This window comes from Talpa europaea, assembly GCF_964194135.1.
Source record: "Talpa europaea genome assembly, chromosome: 4".
Classification (NCBI taxonomy): domain Eukaryota; kingdom Metazoa; phylum Chordata; class Mammalia; order Eulipotyphla; family Talpidae; genus Talpa; species Talpa europaea.
In genome coordinates, this window is record NC_140070.1 from 138261858 (window position 1) to 138278622 (window position 16765).

At 36.2% G+C, this 16765-nt stretch overlaps 2 protein-coding genes across 2 annotated transcripts; one reads left to right on the top strand and one right to left on the bottom strand.

The window, feature by feature from the left end:
• Window positions 1-4890: 4890 nt before the first annotated feature.
• Window positions 4891-11397, top strand: LOC311170373 (uncharacterized protein; the record flags this gene model as incomplete). The annotated part of the gene is made up of 3 exons (XM_084232737.1): window positions 4891-5125; window positions 10969-11029; window positions 11139-11397. The coding sequence occupies 3 exons, from the start codon at window positions 4891-4893 to the stop codon at window positions 11395-11397; spliced, it is 555 nt and encodes a 184-aa protein (XP_084088863.1).
• Window positions 11398-15629: 4232 nt separating this feature from the next.
• LOC311169314 (uncharacterized protein) lies at window positions 15630-15896 on the bottom strand (the record flags this gene model as incomplete). The annotated part of the gene is made up of 1 exon (XM_084231136.1): window positions 15630-15896. One exon carries the CDS (start codon window positions 15894-15896, stop codon window positions 15630-15632), a length of 267 nt encoding a protein of 88 aa, XP_084087262.1.
• Window positions 15897-16765: the final 869 nt, after the last annotated feature.

Sequence of the window (16765 nt, forward strand, 5' to 3'; positions counted from 1 at the left end):
ATGATTATTACAAATAATGCAGTAGGTATACACACTCTCTCATAAGACAGTGTCCTGAACAGATTAACAATAATGATTCACTCAGAAGCCAGAAGACCAGTATCTTTCATAGCAGTATGGACAGAAGCAAACATATCTATAGTCTCCATAATCACAGCCACATCCCAGGGTGCCATAGCCATTGTCCAGGCCACCATGGTAGAGGCTGTAAAAGCTCATTGTGTCAAGACTTGAAGCCTCAGTTGAAGAAGAGTCACTTTAGCATTTTTAGTTTATAATCCACACCAGGCTTTATCTAGCAACTGACTGACATGTGGGACAAATCACAAACCCTGTGAGATTCATGTTCTAAACTAAAGTGCATGAAAACCACCCTAAAAGTTCTTCATAACCAGTATACCCAAGACAACTTTTCTGTGCATCAAGGTGGCTGGAATGAAATCATGTGCCTCTATTGAGAGATTCCTTCCTTATTTGGGGTCTTTGTTTATTCCAGATGTGAAATCTAAACTATATTACTAGTTATCATAAACTAGAGTATGTACAGGTTTCACTTTTTGAAAATAATTTTTTCCAATAATATCCTTCTTCCTATCTGCATATATGTAGCCTTACAAAGAGAATTGAAGATTCAAAGAAGTATTGAAGGCTGGAAAGAAGCAGAGGGGAAGAAATGATGGCATGAATAATTCATGTGTGTTATTGTGAGACAATATTATTCACTTTCTCCTATTCTTCACATATATATATATATATATATATATATATATATGCATCATCACCTTGTATATGATGAAAAGCCATGGTAGATTGCTGGAGATTCAAGTCCATGGACTATGGTAATGTACAATTATTAGAACTTATCCTATTAGTAATTTGAACTTATTATCTATTTTAGAAATTCTTAAAGATTTACTAACATCATGAACCTACCCGATGTAGGCACAACATAATATGCATGTCTCTTCTAGCATTCTTTCCCAAAATTTATGGCCTCAATTTTCTTATGAAAAATTTGACACATTTAGATTGAGGGACATATTATACTTGGCTCTTTAAAATTATCAATGTCATAAAAGTTAAGGAAATACTAAGCTGTCACCAACTGGTGGGGACTAATGAGATAAAGCAGCCAAATACCATGTGGAATCCTGGATTGGCTCCTTGAAGAAAAAAGGGAAACAAGTAGAAAAATGGTGACATCCAAATAATGCCTATAGATTAGTTCAGAATATTTTACAAGTTTGATTTCTTAGTTTAGATCATTATAGTTTTTTTTTTATAAAAAACATTGACATAAGTGTTTATGACATATACTGAATGAAATGAATTATTATGGTGACATTTTACATAATTTCACAATTTTAGGCAACTCAAATTATTTCAAAATAAAGTTGGGAAGAATAATTAAAAATGTTAGTTGATTGTTTGGTTTTCATTTATAGAATTTTCACATATTAAACTGTCAATAACTGTGTGAAGGACAGTTAAGAGATCTGGATGGAGCAATGAACAAAATAGACAAGATCTCTACCGCTAGGAAGTTTCTTATATTCAAGATTGAGAGGAAAGAGCAGAAATACATAAAAGGAGCAACTGATGGTTTTGGAATTAAGCCAATGCTTGAGTTAGGATTCAGGCAAGGGCTGGAGAGTCTTTCAGGAGTGAAAAGAAAAGTTGATGGTTTTCACTGCTACTCAGAGCCTTAGTCCAGTGAAGATGGAATGTCCAGATTTGTTAAGAATGGAATTTTAGTGGAGTAGCATGGACCAAAGACCAAAGAGAATTGAAAGTTAGCATGAAAATATGTTTTCCAATGAAATAAAAGAAAATGAGATATTAGACAGAGAGGAGTGAGGAGCCAATTTTTGTTTTTCTTTTTTTTTTTTTATGGAATGTACTTAAGAACTGAATACAGTTTATAAATTCACACCAAAAAAGGATTAAACATTTCATTGGGCTCAATGTTTTCAATGATAGAATAAAAAGATGAACTCACGTCTTCAGAGGAAACAAACTGCAGGAAATAAGACCTAGGGGGAATAACTATTCTATGGAGAAATAATACATGTTATTAAGGACATTGTTTTGCACAAAATAATGATGTCTTTATAGCTACTTTAATCAAATACCAAAAAAGTCCAAGTTAATGATAGCATTTTTAATTGACTGATGCTATTTAGTCATACCAATTTCAGGTGATGCTTTAAGAACTTATCCTAGAGGCAGTCTGGCCATCATGTTATTTAAATTAGGTTTTACTGAAAAATTATTCTAGCTATTTCTGGATTGACTCAGCACTATGACAGTGGAGACTACTGTTATTTTCTGGATGGCAAAGTTAAGAAGGATATAATCCTAATATCACAATCCAGTAAAAGGTGAATAAAGTTCAACAAAAATGTCTGTTTACAAACATTAATTTACATCTATTTGCAATAGCTAAGCTATGGAAACAACCCAAATGCCCAAAATTAGATGACTGGATCGAGAAGATGTGGTACATATGCACCATGGAATATTACTCAGCAATCAAAAAAGATTAAACTCATGCCATTTGCAGCAACATGGATGGAGCTGGAAGGGATCATGCTCAGCAAATAAGCCAGAAAGAAAAAGAAAAATACCGGATGGTCTCACTCATAGCAGGAATTTAGAAAACCTAAATAAAGGGCCAGGAGAAAGACTAATGATAATAAAGTAAAAATCAAAATCAACAAGCAACTATAAACCAGAGACACACTACAGGGGGGAGGAGGGAGTAGGACCAAAACAAGGGGGGTGGGAATTGTATGGGGACTATAACCAAGATGAAAATGCGTACATTGTGCAAAAATTAAAAATGATGTCAAAAATATATAAAACAAAAATGCTCCAAAAAAAGTCTGTTTACAAAAATGAACCTATGAAAACAAATAGGAAAGAACACACCAAAATACCTATCGAGTAAATGAATGTCTTTTATATGGTTCCTACTATTAAAACATTATTTTATTAAGATGTATTTTTTTATTATTACATACACACAAATATTAAAACAGATGAGTTAGAAAAATTTAGAAGTCTTGGGTCTTTATTCCTATGATCTCTAGAAGAAAGTTCACTAAAATACAGTGGTATTAAACATCTTATACTCTCTGTCCTGACCAAAGGCTATGAGGAAGGAGATAAAGATAATATTTTGACTCAGAAATATTACATTCACAGAACTCTGATAGATTACACATGAAAATGTGATTAATATCTCCTACCCACATCCATTCACTTAAAGACACAAAAGTACCTGTTCTGACAGTAATATGAAGCCATTTCACTTTGCTGGTGCCTGCCTGGGGTATGGATTATCACACTAATTGTTTGTTTTATTGTTTATATCTTCTTTTTTAATATAATTTTATTTTTTACATCTATTTTTATTTTTTTTAATAGAGGCATGCTTTTACTTATTTATTTATTTGTTTTTTGTTTGTTTGTTTGTTTATACATGCACTGGGTACAGTCAGAAGCGCGGGAGGGTGAGAGAATTCACCAGAGCCAGAGCGGGGAGCAGAGCAGGCAGAAGGACCGAAGTACACTGCTGAGGGGAGCAGCGGGCGGCAGGAGAGGTCTGCGCACCATGTGGGACCCTCCTCCGGTGGCCGGGGAGTAGCCGGGGAATCGAACCGGCGCCGCAGACGCTGCGGGCAGCTTCGCAACCCAGCGCTCAACCGCTGCGCCACCGGGGAGGCCCATTACATCTATTTTTAATAAAGACTGATAATTTGGTGCTTTGCAAGAGAACTTGCTGTGACTACTTACAAAGAGAATAATGACTGAAAGTCTTGATAAAGGAGAACTCTAACATATGGATAAAGTTAGATGTATGATGATGAGATTACTGGGTAGTTATTTAGAAAATTATTTTAATATTAATTAGAATGCTAACAAATTTATATCACAATATGCTCCATTTGTTTAAAATTCACAGAAATTCAAGGAATAATTTTGTAGTCTTGGTAGGAAGACTGAACTGAGAAGTAGACTCCTTAAGTAAGTAGAAGAATACAATGCATTTTTCTCAGATCTGCTTTTTTTTTTTAAAGATTTGTTTATTTATTTATTTATTTATACAAGCTCTGGGTACAGTCAGAAGCACAGGAGGGTGAGAGGATTCACCAGAGCCAGAGTGGGGAACAGAACAGGCAGACTGACGAAACACACTGCTGAGGGGAGCAGCAGGCGGCAGGAGAAGTTTGTGCACCATGCGGGACCCTCGTCGTTGACTGGGGATCGAACCAGTGCTACAGAGGCTGGGGACAGCTTCGCAGCCCAGAGCTCAACCACTGTGCCACCAGGGGAGGCCCTCAGAACTGCTTTTTTAGAAATTTTAATTGACTTATTATTAGCATCATGGGAAGGAAAGATACAGTTTCAGTATATAAAGAGAACTGAATCCATGAAAAAAAAAAAGTAATTTGCGTGAAGAGAAGAAAAAAATTATCAGTCAAAAGAAGTATATACTTAAGAAATCTCAAAAAAAAAAAAATGAACTATCTGGGCCCAAGAGCAAATAAGATTGAGCGTAGCAAATGTATTCTTTTTTGATATAAAGGATGGGTACAGGAGGTTAAAATAAAAGTCCAGGTTGGGACAGGATTGTGTGGTTGTGAGTGTCTGGGCGTCTCCTGTCATTCAAACCCTCAATTGGATAAGAGGAGTCCAAACCAGAGGTCAAGCACAAGTCTCCTAAATTTCACAACAAACTAATTATATTAGTCATAAAATGAGCCAATGACACGTAGTGGGCCACACCAATGCTGAGGGCATATAAAAAGCCCTCTGCAGGGGCTGTCTGCACTGAAGTCACCTACTCTCCTTCTCCACCCAAGAACAACCTCAACCACCACCACCATGTGTGGCAGCTACTACGGAAACTACTATGGCAGCCTGGGCTGTGGCTACAGAGGCCTGGGCTGTGGCTACAGAGGCCTGGGCTATGGCTACGGTGGCCTGGGCTATGGCTTTGGTGGCCTGGGCTGTGGCTATGGTGGCCTGGGCTATGGCTATGGCAGCCTGGGCTATGGCTATGGAGGCCTGGGTTGTGGCTATGGCTCCTGCTATGGCTGTGGCTACCGCAGACTGGGCTGTGGCTATGGCTACTACTATTGAGGAGATTGTGGGAGACTCCCTCTTTACACCTGGACATTGGGATTCTCCACTTCTGAACCCCACAGGTTCTGAGTCTTGCTGAAGACTTCTGGTGCCCTCTGGATCTAGTATGCCAGCATTCCCCTGTCTGATATTTAACTCATGAAATGCACGAGTGAGTGAAAATCATTCCAAGAACTCCTGGATGGTGTCTCGTTGGAATGATGCCAGCACAGATCATGCCTTTCATTTTTTCTGTAAAAGCCATTTCTCCATTTTCCTAATAAACTTGTTCAATCTGGAATAAACCTGGTTATCTCTTTATTAAAAATGCAGTATTTTTTTCCCTTCCCTCTCCCTCAGTAGAATTAAAAGAAATAAGAAGTTGTCTTATTTGGGGAATATCTCCTCTTAATATTTCGACTTTCACTTGCTCACACAATGCCTTGATTTTTGACATAAAGAAAGTAGCAATCTTCTAGCCTTCAATTTTCTACCTAGGTAAAACAGTGATGATATATTTTATGTAGCTCTATTGTTAGGATTAAAGTAATGTTTGTCAATTTAGTGAAGCGTTACCTGGAAACACTCATTGCTCAAAAGCTTTTATACCCAAAGTTCATCTGTTTGAAATCCTTCAGAAGATATGGATGTTGACATATAAGTCTCCAACTGAATCTTTGTTTGGGGCATATTTAGAGCCCAGCAAAGAGGTAGACAACTTGAAAACTATACTGTCTACACCTAATCTTCATTCTTTGAACTATAGTTTATTTTTAAGTGACATATTTTTCAACTTTTTTCTTATTACACATTTAAATTTAAAGCCATTTCATGGCATTTGATAATCCCATTTGTCATGAAGTTTTTCTTTCCCTTGATTTGTGTGATTTCAGTTGTAACTATAATCACTTGCTTTTCCATTAATTTTCCATGACAAATATAGCTAATATAAACTTATTAATTAACTTCTCTTGATGTGGGATTTCTAACTATTGGGTAGGACATAAGTTTAAATCATGTGTCAGATAAGATAATGGATATGTTCCAATCTATTTTGACAAGTGCAATGTAGTAAAGTTGAAGCCACAAGAATAAATTAAGATCCATAATTAAGATCCATGGAAAGATCATACTACCAGAGTGAGACCTTTCTTTTCCTTAAAACCATTATTTTATGGGGGCTCCCTGGTGGCACAAGGGGTTAAGAACTGCACTATGAAGCAATCTGCAGCCTCTGCAGCATGAGTTCAATCCCCGACCGGCCAGGGAGCAACCCACATGGTGCAGCAGACCTCTCCTGTCTCGCCCGCTGCTCCCCTCAGCAGTGTATTTCAGTCAACCCGCCTGTTCTGTTCCCCACTCTGTCGCTGGTGAATCCTCTCACCCCCTGCATCTCTGGCCTGTACCCCAGCTCTTTTATGCATAAATAATTTTTAAAAAAAAACATTCTTTTATGACTTGTCTTTGCTATTTACTATATTTTTGAAGCTCAGAGTTTTAAGATTATGCAAAACTTGGATGATATATTTTTGCCCATCTCAAGAGGTTGTAGATTTTTAAATTTTCTTGCCATAGGTAGTGAACAAGAATAGTGATTTAAATTATATAATAAACCTTTAATATAGATACACAAGACAAGAGTTGTTGATTGGAATTTCTCAAGTTCTGCTCCTTATACATGTCCAAATGCAAGCGACATTGTTTGGCATTCTTACCTGCTTTAGCACATTTCTTTATTATCTATTTTTTAAATTGAGATGTCATTTACAATGTTTTTTTTATTTTGGTAATACAGTTACCCCCACATCCAGTGATGTTACCACAGTGCGCCCATTGCCCAAACATCCACAGTCCATTGTGCTCATCCCCACTTTGTACTCACCCCTTTAACTTGAATTAAAATGCCAACACTAAGTGGATATAAGATAAACAACTGCATGTTCTACAATAAATTCTAGGAACAATATTAAACATAAAGTATAAAAAATGTATCCTTGAGAATACTGTCATTGGTTAAGGATTCAGTCATAGCTTTTTAACATATGAATGACTGAATCACCCTTAACACATGTAAGTTCATTTAAATGTTCTGCATTCCTACCCATCTCTGGATGATTTTTATTAGCACTCTGCTCATGATTGTGTGAGATCCACCCAGTTTCCCCTTCACCTACGAGGAGGAAATAACTCTTTTGCTGCTGAGATATTGCAGCTTTGAGACTGTTCTACTTCAGCCTTCTACAAGAGGTCAATCTCCCAGGAGGCCATCGCCAGCACATGCCCACTCCCTGCAGACAAAGGTTGCCCTGACTCCAGCAACTCCTTGGGAACATCCCAACTAGAGAATCTGCAGATGCTTTCCTGGGGCCTCCATTGAGCTTGTAACCAACTCAGCTTTTCCCTGTACTTGAGTTCATTCTCTTTCTTCCTACAACATATGTTCTAAGAATTAATCGCTCCAATAAAGCTCTAATAGAAACATATACTAAACTGGGGCCATATTGTCTAGCCCTTTTCATGAAGTTTATAGAGTTCAGGAGGATATTTTCTTTCAGAAAATCCTCAGTTTGGGTTTGTCTGTTTCCCTTATGATGAGAACAAGGTTATATGCTTATTTATGTAAGTGATGAGGGCTTCACTTTATTGTTCCTTCTAGGTAGGCACTTGGAGTAGATTTGTTCCATCATTGATGTTAATAACTTTGATCATTTGATCAATAGGGTAAGTACCAGACTTCTCTGCTCAAAGGTGATTGTTATTCTGTTAGCAATCAAAAAGTATTTGGGCAGAGATTTTGGAAACTATGTAAATACTGTATTCCTATCCCACACTTGACCATCAGTGTTAGCATTTATTTTTCTTTCTTGCCTGAGTTGTTTGTTATGATGATGGATAGCAATTGTTGATTTTTTTTTTCTGATTTTCATTATTTTTTTCCAAATATATTAGCTGTAATTCTACTGCAAGGAAGTTTCCCTTTCCCCTTGGTTGTTTCCACTTGATTGTTCCACATGTATTTGTGTTATAAATAATCCTTATATAATCATCATCATAATATAGGTAACAATTTCTAGGCTCACCCATGAGCCAGAAAGTACATGTAAATATATTGTATATGTTTGAGATTTAGCTTCTGTCACACAGCAGCCTATGACATCAGGTAAATTATGTAACTCCGTTGGCCTTGGCATTCTTAGATAAAGATTACAACCTACATTCTTGGGTTTTTTTATGAGAAATAATTAGATACATTAAAATATGTAAAGCTCTTAGAACATGCCTGGGATTTAGTAGATGATTTAAATGTTATCATTTACTGACATGTGCACTGATTATTTTCTGCTTCTTTTTATATCAAATACTCTGTTTATCTTGCCTGATGCTGTTCATAAAATTTTACATCAAAATTTAGCAATTTGTAATTATTATTTAAATAAGAAACAGCATTTGTTAGTTGTTTCTCATAAAGAAGCTACTGTGTAAAATATATTAGATGTCTTATCACACAAAATTTTCAGAACAAATTAACATGTAGTAGAACTGTTTCCTTTTTGCAACTGCAAAAATGTAAGGATATGAAGGAACTGATGTGACAAATCTCATAACAATGTAAGTTTTGTACCTGCATATAAATGTAAAATACATTTTTCCTGCCTAGATAAATGTTTTTTTCTCAGAAAAGTCAAAGGAGCGCTTAGGATAATTTAATCACTAGTCTCCCTCAATTATTGATGAAATATTAATAGCTGACATTAAATATAAAAGAAGATCAAATTTAAGTTTTAAGATTTGCCCCCTTAAATATGTCTTTCATCAACGTTTCCTTGCTCCTTTTCTCTGCTCACCACTTCATTTGTGAAATTTCCACTTTCTTATCTGGTATCTATTCTGTACAGTCTTCACTTTTTATGTAATTTTAATCTTATGATAATTTTACTAGGAACGTTCTGAATTTGTCCCATCTCTGCCTTTAATGAGTATTTATACTTGTAAATCAGTTCTTTCATGACCAATGTATATTTTCTTTTTCCAGATTTTGCCATTAGTAATGTAGGCTTTTATGCTTTTATAGATTAGGTGGTTCTTTAACATCATTCCAGCTTTAAAATATATGTGACAGTGGTTTCCCTTTTCTTTTAAAGGCACTATTTCAAAAGCAGGGCTTATTCTGAGTCTCAGATTCTTCTTCTGAGTTTGAAAAGCTTGTTACATTCATATAGACCTGTCCTTAAAAAGACTGCTCTATTTATACCCGGTACTAAGACTAGAGACTTATTATATCAGAACTTATTTGTGTGTTCATATGTAAATCTATTATACACACCTTTAAGGAAAAAAAATCTTGATTTTCTAATTTTAGTTAGCTTAAGTTAGAATATCCATTATTCTTGAGGAGTTAATAGAATGGCTGGCATAGCTTGTCATTTCTAATAGCCAATAAAATATTTTTAGAACATGTTTATTGAAGTTCTACTTCAGAGCTTTATCCTCTCCCTAGGTGAGATTTTCCTCTCTTACACAGAGAATCCTCAGTATCGCAGTTTTCTTTCATCCTGCCTTTTTGTATATAGGACAAAAGCAACACTCTCGAGATTCTTGTGTGAGACACTTGTTGGTGACTTAGTCAATTCTCTGCATTAATCACTTCAGTCATGCCAGTGGCCTCCTACTGTAAGTCCTTGAGATAGTAAAATCAGGGTTTTCTACTGCAAGGAGATCCCTCAGCATCACCCCACTCAACAGAAGACCAATGGACTTGTGCGTGCACACATGGACAAACAACTCACAAACTCACCATTCTCCTCACCAGGAGATGGTGTAGATAAGTGAACGTACATTTTTAAAATATGCTTCCAAAAGAGCATATGTAAATGAAAGGCTAAATTACAAAACTTCTCTAAACAAAAATTAGAAGTATGAGCCAGAAGAATGCACATTTTATTCTTATCTACTGGGCTCTACTGACTCTCAGGAACAGAGAAGTTCAGAGTATTATTTGACTTAGTCATTGAATTCCACTGAGCTCAGTGTGGTAATAATAATAACATGATGATAAAAAATAGTAATGAGTGTTCCCCATGTTTCTCACAGTTTGTGTTATTTTACCAAGAGCTTATTTGTTAGGAAAAACCTAGTAGGTTTCATGAAGAGACAACTCTCCTAATATTATCGTTGGAGGTAAAATATAAGCCTCACCTTCCACAGGATCACTAAAAGCACAAATATTTTTATTTTCCATAAAATCATTTCTTGAAGATGTGATTCCAAAAATCAAATGAAATTTTATCTTTCTCTTTGTTTCTCCTGACCGTGGATTTAACATCTCTATTTAAGACTATGAAAAAAAGCACTTCATGCTTTCAAAATAGAGTGTTAAAAGTTTAAAAATTAATACAAATGAGAAGGAAAAGCCTGGTGTCCTCAGGCCTGGTGTTCCAAAATTTCAAACTATTTGCCTCTTGTCAAACACCTCATGAAGCGAAATGATAACTCTTGGGCTTTCAGTTATAAACCATTTCTCACATAAAGATGTGAAGAATCACTAAAGGAAAATAATAGATATGAAGCAGGAGGTAATAGACAAAGAGGTTCAAGGTTAAAGTAGAATATGATGATGTGCTGAATGTCAATAAAAAGAAGATAAAATAATTGTCTGCCTGGAGCAGGTAAAGATTGTCAATAAAAATGTTATTTCTTTCCATAAAGATTGGTTACAAAACAGTCATTTTTAAATCTCATGAGTAAGGCTTTGAGGATGAGAAAATGGTTTCTCATGAATGGTGCACTAACTGGTTCAGATGTGGTGAGACAAAGCAGATTTCCTCATTGTCTGTGAAGCCATGTCTAAAACCAGGCGTCAACAAATTACTCAGATTGTTCCTAAAAATGAGCCAATGAGGTGAGCTCATGTGGTGGGTCCCACCCATACTGAGGTCCTATAAAAAGGTCTTGTGGAGGGAGAAATGTCCACACTGAAGTAACACTTTTATGCTCCTTCTCCACCCAAGGACAACCTTAACCACCAACACCATGTGTGGCAGCTACTACGGAAACTACTATGGAGGCCTGGGCTGTGGCTACAGAGGCCTGGGCTATGGCTATGGTGGCCTGGGCTATGGCTATGGTGGCCTGGGCTATGGCTATGGCGGCCTGGGCTGTGGCTATGGCTCCTGCTATGGCTGTGGCTACCGCAGACTGGGCTGTGGCTACGGCTGTGGATATGGTTCTGGCTATGGATGTGGCTCTGGTTTTGGCTACTACTATTGAGAACATGACAAGCTCCCATCATCTGAGGAATCTTCTAATGATTAGCCCGTTCTGAACCCTTCCAGTTCCCTGCTTTTTCCTCAAACGTTATCCTACACTCTACTACCCACTTCTGTTATGATTTTCTAAAAGATACCTGGTTCTGGTGCCACTAATACCTGGAAGAACATAAAATTCATCCTGTGAACTCATGTTCCCCTTGGTATCAAAATGAGGTTGCTGTAACTCCAACTCTTGTGATTTTATCCTAAATTTGTTTTCCTAATAAATATTATATGTCTTAATAAATCTGTGAGAGAAAATTGGTTTTATTTCTATTCATTTATTATGCAGTTTACATCTTTAGTTATTTGTGGGAATACAGTTACTTTTCTTTGGGAAATAATTTTCCTCATTATTTATCTTTGCTGTACCAATTCCTAAATTTATGACTTCAGAGAAATCTGTGAACTTTATAAATCTGCTTCTTGTCTGGTAAAAGATCAAGGGAATTTTATTATTTTATGGTGCTTTTAGGTCTTTGTATTTTGTGCTGCATAGATCATTAAGTCTTTGAGATAGTATGCAGGCTGCCTCCAGTCTCAACAGGGACATGGTATGTTGGGCTGATGTAAGCCTCTACCACCATGTGATGAGAGGCCTATGACTGCTACTCTTGTCAAGGATTTTCATTAATAAGGCTTAGATAAGATAGATGGCATGATTTATTTTTTCAGTGATTACCAAACTCATAGTGCAAAAAGCTCTAAACTAATTCTCTCTACCAAAATCTTACTATCCTTATTTTTCTTTCTATTATAATGCTAACATTGAAATCCTAGGCTACTTTGATAATAGAGTCAAATATTCATTAACCATCTGGATTATTTAATGATTTTGTGGGGAAAAATTCTATTTCATATGTTGGTATAAATCCAATCTTAATATTTCTTTGGGAAAATTCTAATTTTATTTTTCATCAAATATAAGTTCATTTGTAAGTATAGTATATATTTTACATATTTTCATTTACCCTTATTATTTCTGAGTGTAAAAATATGTGCAAGTGTGTGATCGTGTATATTTGTGTGGGGGGAAGAAGTGCGCTTGCATGCATGAGTGAGTGACTGTAGCTGCATAGTTACTGCATTTCTCTCAGCATCTGGGATATTTGAGGCTTGCATCAGGAACATTTGGTACTTGCTGGGAGACAGACTTTGTACTGAGAATGTCAATGACCTGCAATGGGAAACTATCAGTATGACTGATAGGATGAAGGCCGACTGTGGACCAGCGAGACACCAACAATTATCTCTTGGAGTTCACCGCTTTACTCAGATGAAGTCAGATCTCATGGAATTAACATTTGAGTCCATACACTAAGTAAGAAAATCACCTTCACTGTTGTCAGCAGCCGTCATCCAATCCAATGAGGGTCTGGATCGAACAAAGAGCAGAGGAAGGGAGAATTGCTCTTAGCTGAGCCAGGACATTCATCTTCTCCTGTCCTCAGACATTGGTCTTGCCTGATCCCCATTTTCTCCTGCATCTCAAACCTTTGGACTCAGACTTGATTGCTCTACTGACTTGCCTATTTTTCCAACTTGCAGAGAGCAGATTATGGATCCTGAGCCTCAATAGTCATATGAGATAATTCCTATCTCCTCACTCTCTGTCTCTTTACCTATCTATGCAGAACCCTGACTAATAAAATTGTCGTATGTAACCTTGATTCTGGTAAACTATCTTGGCTGCTAACTATATTCAGGGTCTATTCCCACTATAATTTATTGGTCAGGGAACCATGTAAAGATTTTTTATAGCTTCTATATATATTCATGCCATTTATGATCACAGGACTGCAGTAATTACTACAAGATTGGTTCGTGGAACCATTAATCCCCACTGTGAGACATATTCAGGCCAATGATTCCAGTGGGTTAGCATCTGGTCTCTCTGTGCCTCCAACCTATGAGAGATAATTCTTTTATTTAGGGTTTCCACATAAAATTAGCTCAGCATTTTAAAAGATTGAATATTCTCCTTTTCTGGTATGCAGTGGCTCTGGTAAATTCCCAAGGTCACTTTAGAAAGATATTGGATATATATCACTTGGGAAGAGACTATGCAAATAGAGAAATAGATTGATGATAGGCAAGTAGGTAAGTAGGTAGGTAGGTAGGTAGCTAGATATATAGATAACTTGATGGAGTCCAAATTCAAAGAAGAACTATGGACAAGTAGGTGGTGGTTAGAACCATCGTATATTGAAAGTAGTGGCAAATAAATAACATTTAAGGAGGGGAATAATAGAATTTATAATGGCTGTTTCCAAACCTCATATTTGCAGACTGCAATGTCTGCAACCAAGGAAGTGAGTGAGAAAACTAGGATGACAACAGCTAAGGTGAGAAATTTTATATTATGAAAAAACATGCAAGGATGCTTTAAAAATAATATAAATAAATGCCTTAGTATTCCATATGTAAGAAAGAAAAACTCATACTGGGAGAAAATAAAGAGAATCTGAAGTAGAATATCATTAACATGCTAACATAAAACTAACATAACACCAGGATAGCTACAATGAACATGGATAGTAAAATTTCTTATGTGGTGTTGCAAATTACTATCTCTATTGTCCACATTACAAAATCTCCTTTGAGAATAATGCATATTTCTAAATAAGCAAAATAAAATATTATCTATTTTAAGTGACATTAAAATACTTTTTGGAGGAAGATCTGGAAAAGCATAATCAACAACAGTATTGACTTGTGAAAGTCTAAGCTTCAAGAATAAAGTGAGGTTTTTTTTGTCTTACCTATGTTAGGTAAGACAAAACCTCACATAGGCATACTTGGAAAAAAATGACACCTTTGGGGCTTGATCTTTTGAGGGATCTGAATTCTTTCTTGGGAGATCAAGATCTTTAAACTGTGAATTAAACTGTGAATATCTCAACATAAATTGGAGCATATTTATGACCTTAAACTAAATACAACACTAAACTCACACATGCCCAAGGTCTAGAGACTTCATTTCAATAAAATATAATTAATAAGTTTATGAATATGAGTCACAGAAAATTAATGAAAAGCAAATTATTGCAGTTAAAACTGTAAAACCACACAAATTACAGAAAAGAAATCACTCAGAATAAATATTCAGAATCCCATGAAATGACTGAACATAAATATGTAACAGGTTTTAGAAATGATGTCATTTTTGGTTTAGCTTTGACTGACCCTTTGTTTTGTTACTCTATATTCCACATATCACTGAGCTCCTCTGGTGTTTTCTTTCTCCTTCTGACTTTTTCACTCAACATTATCTGTTCAAGTTCCCTTCATATTGTTGCAAATGGATAGAGTTCATTTTTCATTGTTGAGTAGTATTCCATTGTGTAAATATACCACATTTTCTTAACCTATTCATCTGTCATTGTTTTTTAAAACATATTTTTAAATCAAGGCAGTGTTTATAAAATCTGGGTGGGCCAGGTCAGAATAAGCTTGAATTTGTCTGTCTTATGCAGGACACACATAAGAAACACTTCTTGCTTACACATGCCCAAATCAAAGATTAAAAGCAGGAATCATGTGTCAATACTCATATCTTCTATGAAATTTCATGTAGATCAAAATTTTGATGTAGAAGCCCTTGAAATATATAACATTTCCAGACAATGATTAACTAAAATGACAAAATCTGTCTTGTTTATCTTACTATCCCAGCAGAACACATCAGTACCACATAACCAGAACAGAAAACTAAAAACTACAAAGATTGCTAGTTTCTTAATGTTAAAAATCAGGAACTTTGTTCCTGAATCAGAAATATAAAAATATATTTCCTAAAGAGGACAATTGTTGCCTTTAATACAAGCAACTGAAAAAGCAAAAAAGATAAACACTAGATAACAAATGAAAGGAAAAATCAAATTGTATCAAATTGAATAAGTTTATTTGAAAGACAGAGAAATCAAAAGGCAGGATTTGTGACATCATTCCTATGAAAGATTATGATTGAGTTCAGAGGAATAAATTTCATATTTCATGATTTACAGAGAGGAACACAGGACTGTAGGTCAAATTTTGATGACATTAGAAGATGATTCTTCAGAAAAATTAAGACTGAAACCTGTGGTAGTAGATTATCATCACCCAACCATAGAACATAGAGATTGTGGGATATGGAATGGGTGAATCCTGATGTCCAGGTGGAGAATAAGAGACTCTCCCACCATCTTCTTAATAGTAGTAGCCATAGCCAGAGCCACAACCATAGCCAGAACCATATCCATAGCCCAGTCTGCGGAAGCCACAGCCATAGCAGGAGCCATAGCCACAGCCCAGGCCACCATAGCCATAGCTCAGGCCACCATAGCCACAGCCCAGGCTGCCATAGCCATAGCCCAGGCCACCATAGCCATATCCCAGGCCTCCGTAGCCACAGCCCAGGCCTCTGTAGCCACAGCCCAGGCCTCCATAGTAGTTTCCGTAGTAGCTACCACACATGGTGTTGGTGGTTGAGGTTGTCGTTGGGTAGAGAAGAAGAATAGGTGGCTTCAGTATGGATGGTGCCTCTGAAGAGGGCTTTTTATACACCCTTTCAGTGGGTGTGACCACTGCCCATCCAAAGGGTGTGGTCAATGCCATTGGCTCCTTTCATGACTAATCTAATTAGATTGTTGTTTCTCAACCATAACATAATGCGTCAAAGAAACTCAGAGTTTGCTGTGTGTGGTGCCTAGTTCTGGCTCCTCTTATTCCAGTTGAGGGCTTGAAGAATAAGAGACACACACATACACACACATGATCTTGCCCCAACCTAAATTTTTATTTTAATTCCTATGTCTATCCTTTATGTCAAGAAAGAATACATTTTTATGCTCTTAGCCCCCAAAATGATTGTTTTATAATTTTCCCAAAAACCATTCCTTTTGATTCTTTAATCTTTCTACTTTCCTGGTTCAAATTAATACTTTCTTCAGAATTTAAACTCTCTTCTATAGTGAATCCATAATGTATCTTTCATGTTCATAATATCGATAATAACTCATTAAAACGTCAAGAGAGCCAGGTCTGAACAAAATGCATTCTTTCCTACTTATGCCAATGTAATTCTCATTTATATTCAGTTTCTACTGAAAGACAAAAAAAAACATATTTTTCTCTGAAATTCAATAGATTTCTTTTATTTTTTTCTAATTGTATATACCATCAGAAATTAATATTCCAAGTAGCTATCCAGTAGGGTTAGTACCATGTATTTGTCTTAACAACAAATTAGACTAAGATGTTCCTTACTCAAAACATAAAGTCAGCATATATTGCAACCTGAAATGCTGTGCCCTCAGGTATAACCCTTGAATTTCAGTATGATT